This window comes from Ranitomeya variabilis, chromosome 8, assembly GCF_051348905.1.
Source record: "Ranitomeya variabilis isolate aRanVar5 chromosome 8, aRanVar5.hap1, whole genome shotgun sequence".
Taxonomy (NCBI): domain Eukaryota; kingdom Metazoa; phylum Chordata; class Amphibia; order Anura; family Dendrobatidae; genus Ranitomeya; species Ranitomeya variabilis.
In genome coordinates this window covers 195,956,848-195,971,847 of record NC_135239.1, presented here as the reverse complement: position 1 = coordinate 195,971,847, position 15,000 = coordinate 195,956,848, and the positions used below count along the sequence as shown (strand labels likewise).

The following is a 15,000-nucleotide window of genomic DNA, read 5'->3' as shown; positions in this document are numbered from 1 at the left end:
CAGCACTGTGCCCCTTTCATTCACCGGATCAGTGGGGGTCCTAGAGGTCTACATTGCTGTGTAGGCTAAAAAAAAAAAATCACACACACAAGAGCAGGACCCCACGTGGTGGGGATATCTGGGATGTTATTAGATTTGATCTGTAATTGTTCTTTTCGCATCACTTGCCAATATATTTAATGACTTGGCGGTATATTTAATGATTACTTGGGCAGTCTCCCTGTGACCGCCCTGACCCATCCAATTAAATTTGATCTTTGAGAACATTGTATGTGCCTACCCAATGATGCGGCTTACTGACCATACAAAATGGCATTCTTCCAGTGATCAGAACGGGCGGTAGTGTCAAGAACCGGAGGCCGGCTCGGGGATCGGGGCCTCTGTCTACGGTCTCCTTTTTCCCCTTTGATGTTTGTATTTCCTGGTAAAAAAGTAAATAAAATAACATTATACAAAGGAGTCACCAGAATCGGCAAATTGTTGGCACAATAGGATGAAACCGCGTTTGTGCGAAATGCGTCGTGCTGTTTGAGGCCGGGGCTACGAGCTGCTGTCACGTTGAATCTCGTTCACAATAGAGACTTCTTTTGATTCTTACATGTTAGAGGAGACTTATAAGGAATCAAAGTGAATGTGTCAGAATGACACAAGTGGTCGGGACTAAGAATGTTCACTGAACCACTTAAGAAAGGTGCTGAGAAGCCATGAATAGGACAACAGATGGCGCTTTGCTCATTGTGTGCTGCTGACATTTATTTGTGCCTACAGAAGTAAATGGCGCACCGTCTCGTAAAGTGCATTTGTCAATTTGCACGTCTTGTTTTTGGTGAAGAAAAAAAACCTTTCCATTTTCAATCGAAAAAGGAGTTAAAATTCCCAGATTTAAGTAGTTGCTAATTATTTTTTTTAATGGGGTCATAGAGGGAACCAAACATTTACTATAATATGTAATTCTTTTATCTGGTCTAAATGGCAATCTGGGATAGTTTTTTCCGATGGTTTCAGTGCCTATCCATTCTTGATACGGCCCCTATTCCTTGTATGTAAATCTTGGCTATTAGCCAAGGGGGTGTGATCATCATGAAGATAATGCTTGATCACTTCCTCTAGTGATCCGAAGGGATTCTGATCCATTGCTATACATGTAGCACACGGACTGATGAGGAACAGACTATTTCTGGTCCTTAGTGCGGATTTCGGGGACCATGAAATGTGTAGGGGATTTAGTGTTTTCAGTGGGAAGGTGAAAGAAGAGAAAAGAAGATGCCACTGAAAAAGGAAGGCGGGAAGGAAAGAGAAGTACAAGGAAGAAAGGAGAAGGAATGAAGAAAGAGGAAGCAAGGAAGAAAAAGGAAGTAGGAGAAAAGGGAGGAATGCAGGAAGGAAAGAGAAGAGCAAGGAAGCAAAAGATCAGGCAGGAAAAACGAAGAAAGGAGAAGGAATGAAGAAAGAGGAAGGAGGAAGGAAGGAATAAAGAGGAAGAGGAAGGAATGAAGAAAGAAGGAAGGAAGAAGGAATGAAAGGAAGAAAGAAGGAGGAAGGAAGAAGGAATGAAGAAAGAGGAAGGAGGAAGCAGGAGGAAGGAATGAAGAAAGAAGGAAGGAAGAAGGAATGAAAGGAAGAAAGAAGGAAAGAAGAAAGAGGAAGAAGGAGAAAAGCAGTAAGGAACAAATGAAGAAAAGATGTAAGAAATAAAAAAGGAAAGGAAGGAGAACAGAAGGAAGGGAAGAAGAAGAAAGTGTAAGAAGAGAAATGGAAGGTAGGACATTAGTAAGTAAAAGGAAGGAAACAATGGAGGAATTAAGGAAAAAAATAATAAGAGAATAAATTAATGATAAAAGAGAAAAGAGAGAGTGGAAAGAACAAAGGAAGCAAATGATGAAAAAGAAGGGATGAAGAATGACAAAAGGTTAAAAGAAATAAGGGAAGGTGGAAGGAAAGCGCAAAGAAAGGGAGAGAGCATCAATAAATATCATATTATTTCCTTTTTCCTAGGGGATTTACTGTTTATATACTGTACAAGTTGCACATATAATACTTGTGTCATATTTCCAGCCCCATCATGATATGTGTGGACTTGGCGCACATGGCCGAGTTTTACCCTCATATTGAGCTGATAAGAAGCCTGTGCTCTGTTACTTGAGTTACACAGGTTAATAATTATAGACCCTTTGTTTTCTTAGACAGTCTTTTTCCATCATATTATATGTATGTGGTTAAAATATGTAATTATATTGTTTCGAGTTTACAGTGAAACTAATAAATAACGGTCTCCTGATGCTGCTGTCATTACAGTGCTCCGTGTCCTGCGGACGAGGCGTGAAGAACAGGGTCGTGTATTGTGTGGCTAAAGATGGCTCCAATGTGGGAAATGACTACTGCAAGCACCTTGCCAAGCCAAACATACAGAAGAAATGTCGAGGAGGCAGGTGCCCAAAGTGGAAAGCAGGAGAGTGGGGAAAAGTAAGTTGCAAAACTCCACAATTATATGGTTTTATACAGAATACGGGCTTACATGTTCTTGGTTTCTTGGTCTGCATGTTACATTTGTGATACCACAAGGTGTACGGAGTTAGGATTGCGATATAAAAGTGATCTCATGTGGGCAAAGTAGCCACATGCCTAGGGCTCCCATTTCCCAGGGGCAGAACCCTCTGGAGCAACCAGAAAGGCTCAGTACACAGCGGCTCTCTTATTTACTGTTGGTTCATCCAGGACTGTGCCGTTACAGCCACGTTGCCGTCTCCTGACCCATCTGGTATTTTTTTTGTAGACCTTGTGTGGCGGTAATATTTAGCCAACGTATGGTGGTATCATTTGCACACTTATTCTCAGTTTGACTTGAGCACTGAACGACTGTATCCGTGTGGGCAATATATGGAGTTTTATATTTGCACAATATTGTAGAATTATTTAGATACTTTATGACCGTTTTTTTTGCATTGTTTGGCGATATTATAGTAATGCAGATTTTGAGAATTTTAAGAGTCTAATTTATAATTATAAAGATCCACCTACTGTGGCAACAGGCTGCTGTTCTGTTCATTCCTCCATGCGCTACACTTCAGCTTTGCTTGCTTAGATTGGCACCATGATGTCAGTCAAGGCTTCTTTTACAGTAATAAGAATGGTCATCCATGAGGGGCATGTGGGAGTGCAAGCTCTTATTGTCGGGAGAGAGAGGGATGGTGAAAACTTTGCAGGATGATCTCTGCACTCGTGACTTATCGCCTCCTTACAGTTCGATTAGATTTTTTTTATTGACAACTAGATGGATGTCAGAACCTCTGAGATGAAACCGATTGTGAAAAGGGCAAAATATGGGAGATTGGATACAGTGGCTTCGGTACAGAGAGACTACCAAGAGAAATGGAGAGAAAAGCAGAAACATCTTTAGGAGCTTGTAACTGGTACTATGTTTCGATCTATAGTAATATTAAAGGGGCGGTCTCATTAACACATGTTATAGGATTCCTCTATTCAGGGTTCACTCTCCTTCGATAATGTAGACCTGTGGTAATACCACATTTCTCCTGTAGTGGCCACTGCAGGGCATATGTGCAGCCATCTATGAGCTTCTCTTGCCTGAGCCATGAGATCAGTTGATTGCCAACAGGTCCTCTCATAGGAAAAGAGTTTTGCAGATTAGACAATCCTTTTTAAAAGGCATATTTTGAAAATTCCAAAAATGAAAGGGGTATTCCTTTTGGTTGACATTTATGGCATTTCAAAAGTACAGAATATAACCACAAATGTCTGAAAGGTGCAAATTCTACTCACAAGACTCTTTTCTAAACCAATCAAAACTCGATTATGAGGTATTATTAGAAGGATCTATAAATCTCAACTCACAACTTGGCTCAGCAGTAGTGTACATCCCCGATAATAGCATCTGGGGATACTCACGATGAGACTGCAGATGGTTTCCTGGGGTATTTCCTCCTGGATCTGGATCAGGACACCAGTGATCTCCTGGACAGTCATTGGCGCTACGTGTCGGCATTGGATGCACCGATGCTTAATCTTCCAGTAGTTCTCAGATTCAGGTCTTAGGAACATGAGGGCCAGTCAGTGGCATCAATACCCTCTTCATTCAGGAACTGCATACACAGACTGGCCACGTGAGACCAAGCATTTTCCGGCACAAGAAGGACCCCAGGGCCTACAGCACCATTGTATGGTCTGACCACAGCTTAGAAGATTTCATCCCAGAACCTATCAGCAGTCCAGATACTATTGGCTGTCATATAGAGTATTGCGTGACCCTCCAAAGATATGTCCCCCCAGGCAGTTACTTACCAACCGGCAAAGCCCATCATCCAGGATGATCTTCCAGACATGAGAATGGTCACCATGATGTCTCTAGACTCTTTCCCATGTGTCACATTCTCAGCGTGAACCTGTCAATTCTGGTATTCTCTGGCTGCATGGTGTTGGGTTGTGAGCACTGGTCCCACTAAAGCAGTAATCCCCAACTCCGGTGCTCAAGTGCCACCAACATGTCATGTTTTCAGGATTTCCTTAGTATTGCACAGGTGATTGAATTCTTGCCTGTCCAGGTGATGCAATTATCACCTGGGCAATACTAAGGAGATCCTGAAGACATGACCTGTTGGTGGCTCTTGAGGACCGGAGTTGGGGAACACTGCACTAGAGGATGTTGGGTCCTCACGCCACTCATATTGAGTCTTTTTCAGACCATTTGAACACCAGTAGCCGCTGGAGGTCATCCTGTATCACTCTAGCGGTGCTCCACATGTTCCACCTCACATAAAGGAGCAGATACCGGTCCTGATGCTGGCTTGTTGCCCATCTATGGCTCCGTCTGTCTCTCCTCGTGTCCTGGTGTCTGCTACATGGTCTTGACTGTGCTTGAAGACACCACAAACCTCTTGTGATGGCACTTATGGATGGGCCATCCTGGTGGACCTAGACAACCTGTACCACGTAATTAGGCTGCAAGTATCTTCTCATGCTGCCAATAGTGACAAGGACAGAAGCAAAATTCAAAACTAGAGAAGAATCAACCTGGAAGGATAAGGAGTGAGTAATAGTCTGCAAAACTATTCCCTTTATGGTGGTCATCTTGATGTTCCTCTCCAGTGCTCCTCCAAAGCCGGTGACATTGATTCACAATCGCTTCTGCTTCCTTTCTGCACGGATTGACATCCCTGAGGTTTACCTGACTCGGTTTATACTGTGAGGCTTACGTACTCCATTCCTTTTTCGAGCAGAGTAAATTACACTTTTTGGCACCGTGCTTTGCTCGACACACTCGATGCCTCCCGCAATGAAGAACTTAGAATTTCTGACAACTGTCTTCCCGCTGTGCCATAGTCTCCAGCTCTTGAATTATGTGAATGAACCAAAAAGCACAGGATGAACTTCTCTATACGTCCAAATTAGATCATACATACAAAAGCCATATTTACAGGGACAGGATGGGAGGCCCAAAAGTCCCTGTTGGTCCATACGGAATCCTATTTCTTTGGAGTTAAAATGGAGCATGGAGGCAGTCAAAGGAAGTGCCTCATATAGGGGCCTCCTGGAGATGGTCATCCTCATGATGAAATGGTGACTCCAGGAACACTACGGTCAATACAGAACATTTGGTAAAACCATGACCGATATCTCTGCACAATCCAGATACAATAATTTGTACCAGTAAGTGTGAGATCTGCCTCGGTCGTTTTACTAGAGGGTAAAAGCGCCCCGCAATCCAGGACCCATACTGCATCTTACTGCAGGAGAAGCACATGGGCTGTGGAATTAATATGACCCCAATAATTAAGGATGGCAGGAGATTTTCCCAGACCATCCAACCAAAAATAAAAAAAAAACTTCCAACTGTCAGCTCTGGTAATCCCACCTATGAATGGTTTGCTTGTGACTGAGCCGCGCCGGTGTAGTAAACACTTCCAGTACTGCAGAGTTTATTTGCTCTCGCATGTCTTGTCACACACAGACACAGACCATCTGCTCCAGATTACCGAAAATTACTGCACAAAATCCTTGACTTCTGCTCTTCTCTCAAACTGTAAAAACTTGATTTTAGCCATTTCTTAAAGGAGCTCTCCAGGATTTGCTTGTTTTGAAGTTACGGCGCCTCCCCCCTGTCCAGTGGTTGTGCCATGTATTGCAGCTTGTAAATGAATGGAGATAAAAATAATATGTCCGGGAAACAGATGGAAATACTTAAAAAGCAATAAAATAAGAATTACTTATTGGAACTGCTGATGTTCCGGTGCTGCTCTGTAGGAGGTCACCACTGCTGCCTGCAACCAGTCACTAACATCAATGGTCATATCATATGCCGTAAGTGTCAAAGTGACCTCTGCAGCCAGTGATTGGCTGTAGCGGTCAATCAACAATAGACGTGACGTCATCTCGGCACAATATACGGAGTTGTATGGACTTTCCGCCATCCGCAAGACCTGCTAGCAACTCCTCAGTAGGGACTGACATTGATGAGCTATTCTGGGAGGTCTCATACATAATAGATAGATGTCAGACTCATCATGGGGTGAAAAGTTGACCACAGTAAAGGCGTGAAGAAGGGAAAGGCCTCAGTTTACGACATATTCCTTAATTCACAGTTTATATAAGAGAAAGGAAGCATGTGTTTGTAAAATTCCGGAATATTATGGCAGAATTACATTTGTTGTCAATTATATTATCTGGGATTACTATGACATGTGGGCCCCTGTAAGGTAAAACAGATGAATAAGTCTAGCAGGAAAGCGAGGGAGAGGGGCTCGGAGGAACAAGAAAAAATTGGACCTGAGCGATCTGTGTCCACAGGATAGATGAGCGGGTCAGTGATCATAAGAACGGTGTCTCCAGTCTCATGTGTGAATGGAGCGCAGCTCTGAAGCATGAGCGCAGGTGTATTATCCATACAACATACTCAAACATAAAGTCCTATTACCGCCATGTAAAATCACCTGACTTCTGTTTCTAAGGGCTTGCGCCAAAATTTCTCGCATAATAATAATAATAAATAATAATCTTTATTTTTATATAGCGCTAACATATTAATAATAATCTTTATTTTTATATAGCGCTAACATATTCCGCAGCGCTTTACAGTTTGCACACATTATCATCGCTGTCCCCGATGGGGCTCACAATCTAATTTCCCTATCAGTATGTCTTTGGAATGTGGGAGGAAACCCACGCAAACACGGAGAGAACATACAAACTCTTTCCAGATGTTGTGGAGCGCCCCCACACCGCCACAGGGCCGAGGGGTACCCGGAGCCGGGCCTCTGAGTCTCAGTTCTGGGGTTGTCACGGTGGCTAGACCCGGTCCGTGGCTCTGTCTGTCAGTGGGGGACGTCCGGTGCAATAAGTGGTGATGATGGTGCAGTTGTGGGGTGCAGGTCGCGGTAAATAACGAGGACACCAGGTTGCAGTCTCTTTACCTCTTTACTGAAGATCTCTGGGTCCTCAGTCCAGAATACGGTTCACCAGGCTGCGCAAGTCCGGCCGGTCCAATGGCACCTCCAGAGTTCTCTGCACAGGTGGAAATCTGTGCCTTCCTGCTTGCGCTATGTGTTGTGGTCCTTCCCTGCTGTGCTTACGGAAAGTCCCCACAACTGTTGTGTCTGTTTCTTAAGTTCCCTCACAACTCGACTAGATGATGTTCTGCTAATCCTCCGTCCCTCCCTGAGGTTCGGGTAGGAACGGCACCCATTTGACGGGTAGGCTCGGAGCTCTTCCGGGACCCTAGAGACGCCCCTCTCCCACAAGTTGCCCCCCAAGACTTCATAGGTGATTTGAGTTAGACAGCCCGCCTGAGACTGACTGTCCTGCCGCTGTTTAGAGTATTGCTTGAAGCTGAATGTTATAATACTCTCTCGGCGTTCCGGCCACCGGTTGTGCGCCTCAGTAGAATGTTGCCTCGGTCTTACAGCACGACTCCTACTGGTATTCTTCTATCGCTTTGATCTCGTTTCTCACTCAGCACAATCTATCTCGCTTCTAGTCCCTCCTTGGGCACCGCCGCTATCCTGAGCAGGCGCGGTCCCGTTACGTTCGTTCAAGTTGCCAAGCCTCTGTCAGGATCCCACCCCTGACAGAGACCCTACTGTATCTTCCCCCACAACACCCTCTGCCACAAGGTGTTGCCTGATTCCAACCCAGTCAGCTTCTAATCTAACTTCCTGCCTGACCCCCAGTTTACCCACTATGGTGGGGAGTGGCCTAGTGAATAGAACCCTTAGCTCCCCCCGGAGGCCCGGCTGTGAAATATATTGGTGTCTGTGATACCTGGTCAGATGAACTCCTTCAGTGCCATCAGACGTACCATAGCTCCCCATAGTGGCGGAGCCACAGTACTGCAACGACCAGGACTCTGGGGCGCTGCACTCCCCCCTGGTTAAACACAGTACTCCGGGACTGGGAAGAAAACAACAATACAAGTTAGCAAAAAGACATACAGTTTTGTTGAGTGCAATAACAGTAAGTATACTTGAACAGGCTTCCCTTTATGGGAGGTAAGGACACTTGAACGTTACAAACATGGTTAAATATCATAGCAACATGCTATAAATAACTCTTCTTACCCAACCGGGTATTCTACTTAGTGCAAAATTGTTGAACAATAATTTAACATTGCCTTTAAGGACGTACACTCGGCATCCATTAAAGACCTTCTTATAATCACATTATAAGGCAAATTTAACTTTACATTCTCCTTCTTTAATCTGCAGGACCGCCTGTCCTATCGGCGCCAGACCTACTGCTTCTCCTTTCTTACAGGACCGCTCCTTTCAGCCCGAGCCTTCTGTCTTTTCAACTACTATACATGGTATAGAACATAACACACTTTCGGGTTTGAGAACACTGAGCCATCTACATATGGCTCCTAAGAGGACCTACCACCTAACCCCTACGGGTTCACTCTCTGTCCCCGGTATCACATTATTAACTCTTCTTCTTACAATAACTAACTTCTTATGGAGGACTCAGGGTTTACCTTCTATCCCCATCTTCTATCAACATTATCAACATTTCTCCTACAGTTAACCAGTTCAATACATATAACTTTTACATGTAAACAGTGTCATTTTCTTTCAAAGCATCATCATCACTTTACTGTTTTAAGGCAGTATTACTCATAGGTACGTGGATGAACATCCCCTTTAAGAGGGGATCAAGTCTCTATGAGGTAGCGTGTCTTCTTAAGCTACCAGTCCATACTCAACAAAGGTTCCAGTGTGGTATCTTCACAAAGAGTCCTTCTTTAAGTAAAACCAGTAGGGAGCGCCTTTAATAAGGTGCAAACTATGTACAAGAAGTTTGTATCATGCATTGTTCATGATTGCGGCAGTTTTTAAAACTTGTGCAAAACTCAGAAAAAATAAACAAAACAACAATAGGGATCCCGGGTCAACAAAGGGATCCCTTTAAAAAGTTAACCCTGAACGGGTTTAGCAGCAAAACAGGAAACAGTAACTATATACATACTCATGGTATCGAGGTTTATTCTCATAGTAGATCACAAGACATCAGCCGAAAGTGGACCCCTTCTGACTGCGCAGGCTTCAATCCTTGCTCCACGGCTGATGTCGCACCAGTGTCACCGGTGGATTTCCTTGGTGCGGTCAGACCACCTGATGTCTGAACCTGAAGGCGGACCCTAGCCGCCAGTTCAGTCGCTGCAATGAGACGTACGGCGGCAACGTTGGTAAGACCTGTCACGTCCGGTTCCATCATGGTTGAAGCAACAGATGACACTCTTCCAAGTTCACAGCGGCGAACGTTCCGGGCGTACCATCCGTATGCATTCCGATGACGGGTGTAGGTCACTTGATCCCCCTTTTGCAACGGGTCACCATCTCGGCTGCAGCAGGGAGTCTTCACGTTGCAGCTGGTAACGAAGACGTCAGTTGGTAGCCCCGGTTCCTGTATGGAGCCCCACCCCCTCTTCGGGTGAAAGGCCAACACCGTTCCCTGCTTTACCACGTCTCCCCTACCGCGCGCAAGAGGCGGTGGTTGTACTCTCGGTGGGTCAGTTAATTCTGCCTCCTTTTGTCTTTTCCAATGTAGAATCAAACACTGTTTGTATTGTTCCCAGGTAAGCACAGCAAGGGTGGAACCTTCCTCCCGAGCTCCATCCGGCCCGATCCGGGGGGTGTCCCACTGGAGAATCACCCCGTCCGGGCCCACGTCTATGGGTTCCCCCATCTGGGTCGGCAGCGGTGGTACCAGCTTCCCCATTGCGTCGGGGGGCAATACCACTAGCTCTGCCGAGAGGAGGCGGCTCTTACTGCGATGAGGATCGGTCACGAGAGCGGGACCGGGCAGGGGAGCAGGGGCGCCGTCCATACCTGCGCCTGATGTGGTTCCACCGATGTCGATCCAGTCCGTTGACAAGGACGCTGAAGTCGGCTGCAGCCCGGACCGCGGCTCCTCCAATGCGGTCTCTGGAGGCGGCTCCGCCTTCCGCGACTCCTCCTCCGTTGGCTCCAAGATCGGAATCGGTAGGTTCAGCTCCGCTGCCGGTTCCAAGGACTTCGGGTCCTCCCGCTGCAGTGGACGTGGGTCTGTCTCCGATGAATGAGGGCAAGCCGGGACCGTTCCTCCCTCGTTCGGGCACTTGCTGTTCATCGTCAGGGTCCGATAATCGGTGACAGTGCATGCATCGGACTCCGCCATTTCTCCAGGGCCGAGCTTCTCCGTCACCTGCTTCCCGCCGTTCCAGGTCAGGGGGTGGTCCTCTGCTTCGTGGCAGGTCACCGCTTTGCAACAAGAGGTGCAGGGGGCGGTCGCCGCTTCTGGCGCCACTTTGGTAGTCTCCTCCCATGGCACGCCCTCCTTCTCCTTTGGCGCAGCAATGGCGGTGACTTTTGGCGGGAACTTTTGGCGGTAAATAGCAGCACACAGTCTTTGCAATTAAGTACAGTCCAAGCACAACAAATCACAGTTCCAAGGCACACATGACCTGATTCTTCAGGCTTAAGTAGATCCTGTTCGTGACGCCAAGTTGGAGCGCCCCCACACCGCCACAGGGCCGAGGGGTACCCGGAGCCGGGCCTCTGAGTCTCAGTTCTGGGGTTGTCACGGTGGCTAGACCCGGTCCGTGGCCCTGTCTGTCAGTGGGGGACGTCCGGTGCAATAAGTGGTGATGATGGTGCAGTTGTGGGGTGCAGGTCGCGGTAAATAACGAGGACACCAGGTTGCAGTCTCTTTACCTCTTTACTGAAGATCTCTGGGTCCTCAGTCCAGAATACGGTTCACCAGGCTGCGCAAGTCCGGCCGGTCCAATGGCACCTCCAGAGTTCTCTGCACAGGTGGAAATCTGTGCCTTCCTGCTTGCGCTATGTGTTGTGGTCCTTCCCTGCTGTGCTTACGGAAAGTCCCCACAACTGTTGTGTCTGTTTCTTAAGTTCCCTCACAACTCGACTAGATGATGTTCTGCTAATCCTCCGTCCCTCCCTGAGGTTCGGGTAGGAACGGCACCCGTTTGACGGGTAGGCTCGGAGCTCTTCCGGGACCCTAGAGACGCCCCTCTCCACAAGTTGCCCCCCAAGACTTCATAGGTGATTTGAGTTAGACAGCCCGCCTGAGACTGACTGTCCTGCCGCTGTTTAGAGTATTGCTTGAAGCTGAATGTTATAATACTCTCTCGGCGTTCCGGCCACCGGTTGTGCGCCTCAGTAGAATGTTGCCTCGGTCTTACAGCACGACTCCTACTGGTATTCTCCTATCGCTTTGATCTCGTTTCTCACTCAGCACAATCTATCTCGCTTCTAGTCCCTCCTTGGGCACCGCCGCTATCCTGAGCAGGCGCGGTCCCGTTACGTTCGTTCAAGTTGCCAAGCCTCTGTCAGGATCCCACCCCTGACAGAGACCCTACTGTATCTTCCCCCACAACACCCTCTGCCACAAGGTGTTGCCTGATTCCAACCCAGTCAGCTTCTAATCTAACTTCCTGCCTGACCCCCAGTTTACCCACTATGGTGGGGAGTGGCCTAGTGAATAGAACCCTTAGCTCCCCCCGGAGGCCCGGCTGTGAAATATATTGGTGTCTGTGATACCTGGTCAGATGAACTCCTTCAGTGCCATCAGACGTACCATAGCTCCCCATAGTGGCGGAGCCACAGTACTGCAACGACCAGGACTCTGGGGCGCTGCACTTGTCCAAGGTGGGATTTGAACCCAGGACTCCAGCACTGCAAGGCTGCAGTGCTACCCACTGCACCACCGTGCTGCCCGTATGAGTGATATCCATGGTTCTCACAGATAGCAGTCGTACCTATGATATTCTATGGGGCTGTGAACAATTTTGTTCACGGACCCATAGACTTGCATTGCCAAATTTGATCTCACACTCTGATAAAAATTGAATATGTCTCCAATTTTTTCCACAGACCGCGGAATCTGATATATGCACAGGCCCATAAAATATCACAGGTACGAATGCTATCTGTGAAAACCACAGATGGCACTTGTATGACAAAATCAATCTTGTGCATTGGTCATGTGAACCTACCCTCAGAAAAATTGTGGCGAGCAGCAGGAAGGATACCAACAATAACTGTGGCGCGCTGCAGGAAGGATACCAACGATAACTGTGGCACGCTGCAGGAAGGATACCAACAATAACTGTGGCGCGCTACAGGAAGGATACCAACTAGAACTGTGGCACGCTGCAGGAAAGATACCAACAATAACTGTGGCGCGCTGCAGGAAGGATACCAACAATAACTGTGGCGCGCTACAGGAAGGATACCAACTATAACTGTGGCACGCTGCAGGAAGGATACCAACAATAACTGTGGCGCGCTGCAGGAAGGATACCAACAATAACTGTGGCGCGCTACAGGAAGGATACCAACAATAACTGTGGCGCGCTACAGGAAGGATACCAACAATAACTGTGGCATGCTGCAGGAAGGATACCAACGATAACTGTGGCGCGCTGCAGGAAGGATACCAACGATAACTGTGGCGCGCTGCAGGAAGGATACCAACAATAACTGTGGCGCACTGCAGGAAGGATACCAACTAGAACTGTGGCACGCTGCAGGAAGGATACCAACAATAACTGTGTCGCGCTACAGGAAGGATACCAACGATAACTGTGGCGCACTGCAGGAAGGATACCAACGATAACTGCGGCACTGCAGGAAGGATACCAACGATAACTGTGGCATGCTGCAGGAAGGATACCAACTATAACTGTGGCGCGCTGCAGGAAGGATACCAACGATAACTGTGGCGCGCTGCAGGGAGGATACCAACTATAACTGTGGCGCGCTGCAGGAAGGATACCAACGATAACTGTGGCGCGCTGCAGGAAGGATACCAACGATAACTGTGGCGCGCTGCAGGAAGGATACCAACAATAACTGTGGCGCACTGCAGGAAGGATACCAACGATAACTGTGGCGCGCTGCAGGAAGGATACCAACGAAAACTGCGTCACGCTGCAGGAAGGATACCAACGATAACTGCGGCACGCTGCAGGAAGGATACCAACGATAACTGCGGCACGCTACAGGAAGGATACCAACGATAACTGTGGTGCGCTACAGGAAGGATACCAACAATGACTGTGGCGCGCTGCAGGAAGGATACCAACGATAACTGCGGCACGCTACAGGAAGGATACCAACAATGACTGTGGCATGCTGCAGGAAGGATACCAACGATAACTGCGGCACGCTACAGGAAGGATTGCAATGATGGCTGTCGGACCTCGTGGTTTTGTCGGAAAGATAGTCCTACATGCCATAATATTTTTTTGCCACTAAACATTACAAAATCAGTACATACATGTGAACAGAGCCTCAGGCTGAATCTTGGGCCACAAGGAGTTAATCTTATTTGGCACAATTATTTTTCTTTAGTGTTCTTGATCTATGACCGCGCACAATGGCCTCAGTGAGGATACGCCGGTACACGTAGACGTAAAGCGCTGCAGATTATCCCCTTCATGGCAGGTCATACAATAGAATAGTATAGTGCGTGTGTTCTGCTGCCAGGATCACCTGGCCTCCGTCCTATGTGCCCCAAACTGGAGTCACTAAACAACAGCCACACTGTATATCCCACCGGAAATATTCTGATGTTCTTACTTGGAGCCCGAAGCTGCGAATGTAAAAACTGCTGTACATTAATGTAAAGTAGGAAATGCATGGCCGATAGGAGGAAACGTATTTGTCTAAAAGGAAATGCTGCGCCAAAGATGGTAGACACGTACAGTCACAATATGGAATTAAAGCGGAGCGCTCACCCCTAATGACAGTTCTGCTTCAGTAAATACCTGTCATCCCCATAAAGTAACAATCCAAAAGCATCTTTACTTAAAGGGAATCTTTAAAGCAGGATTTTATGCCGCCCCCCAAAATATTTATATGCTTATGTAGCTTATTTAAAGACAATTCCAGCAATACTTTTACATGGCCGGTCTGTTCCTCCATCGCTGAGAAATCAGCGTTTGAACTTATTTGCACATGAGGCTCAAGGACTATGTTAGATCTGAAGCCTCTGTCACCCCAGCTCTATTACCCACCCAGCGCCGCATTTTCCTACTTGACTAACGGCTACACGCAGAGCAAAGAGGCTGTCAGTGAAGCAGGAGAAGGCAGAGCTGGGAGCGGAATAGAGCTGGAGTGACACAGGCTTCAGATTTACTATAGTCATTCCTCTGTTATTCCACCTAGTAATCTATAAAAACAAATGTACAAAGGGTCTTATGTGTACACAGTGTAATGCAGTCTGATCCGATTGGATAGTGTCAGACTGTTCAGGGGCAGGCCACAAACTGCTAACACCCAGTTGTCTATTTGTTCATATATTTTTCTAGGGGCAGAGACCCTAGTTCTAGCCATGTGCTTCTGTAGTTTTGAGAATCTCCTTTTGATTAAACAATGATTTTATCACTAAAGGACTAGTAAACCTGCTGACATGCAGTCATTCATGTTTTTTTAAGCTTTGTATAACTCCACCCCCGCCACTGATTGGCTGCTTTCTGCCTACGCACAGTGT

The 15,000-nt window shown here is 47.0% G+C and overlaps 1 protein-coding gene and 1 long non-coding RNA gene across 4 annotated transcripts in view; one reads left to right on the top strand and one right to left on the bottom strand.

Annotated features, from left to right (window-relative positions):
- The window catches only part of ADAMTS9 (ADAM metallopeptidase with thrombospondin type 1 motif 9), a 218,896-nt gene that overhangs the window by 150,267 nt on the left and 53,629 nt on the right, over positions 1-15,000 (top strand). For both annotated transcript variants that reach the window (XM_077275942.1, XM_077275943.1), the window contains one exon: positions 2,296-2,463. In XM_077275942.1, the coding sequence (XP_077132057.1) occupies positions 2,296-2,463 (168 nt within the window). The remainder of the gene's footprint in view (positions 1-2,295; positions 2,464-15,000) is intronic.
- The window catches only part of LOC143787319 (uncharacterized), a 38,537-nt gene that overhangs the window by 5,074 nt on the left and 18,463 nt on the right, over positions 1-15,000 (bottom strand). Inside the window, exon 2 of one of the 2 annotated variants that reach the window (XR_013218325.1) lies at positions 281-421. This is a non-coding gene — a long non-coding RNA (uncharacterized LOC143787319). The remainder of the gene's footprint in view (positions 1-280; positions 422-15,000) is intronic. The other variant, XR_013218324.1, reaches the window with a different exon arrangement.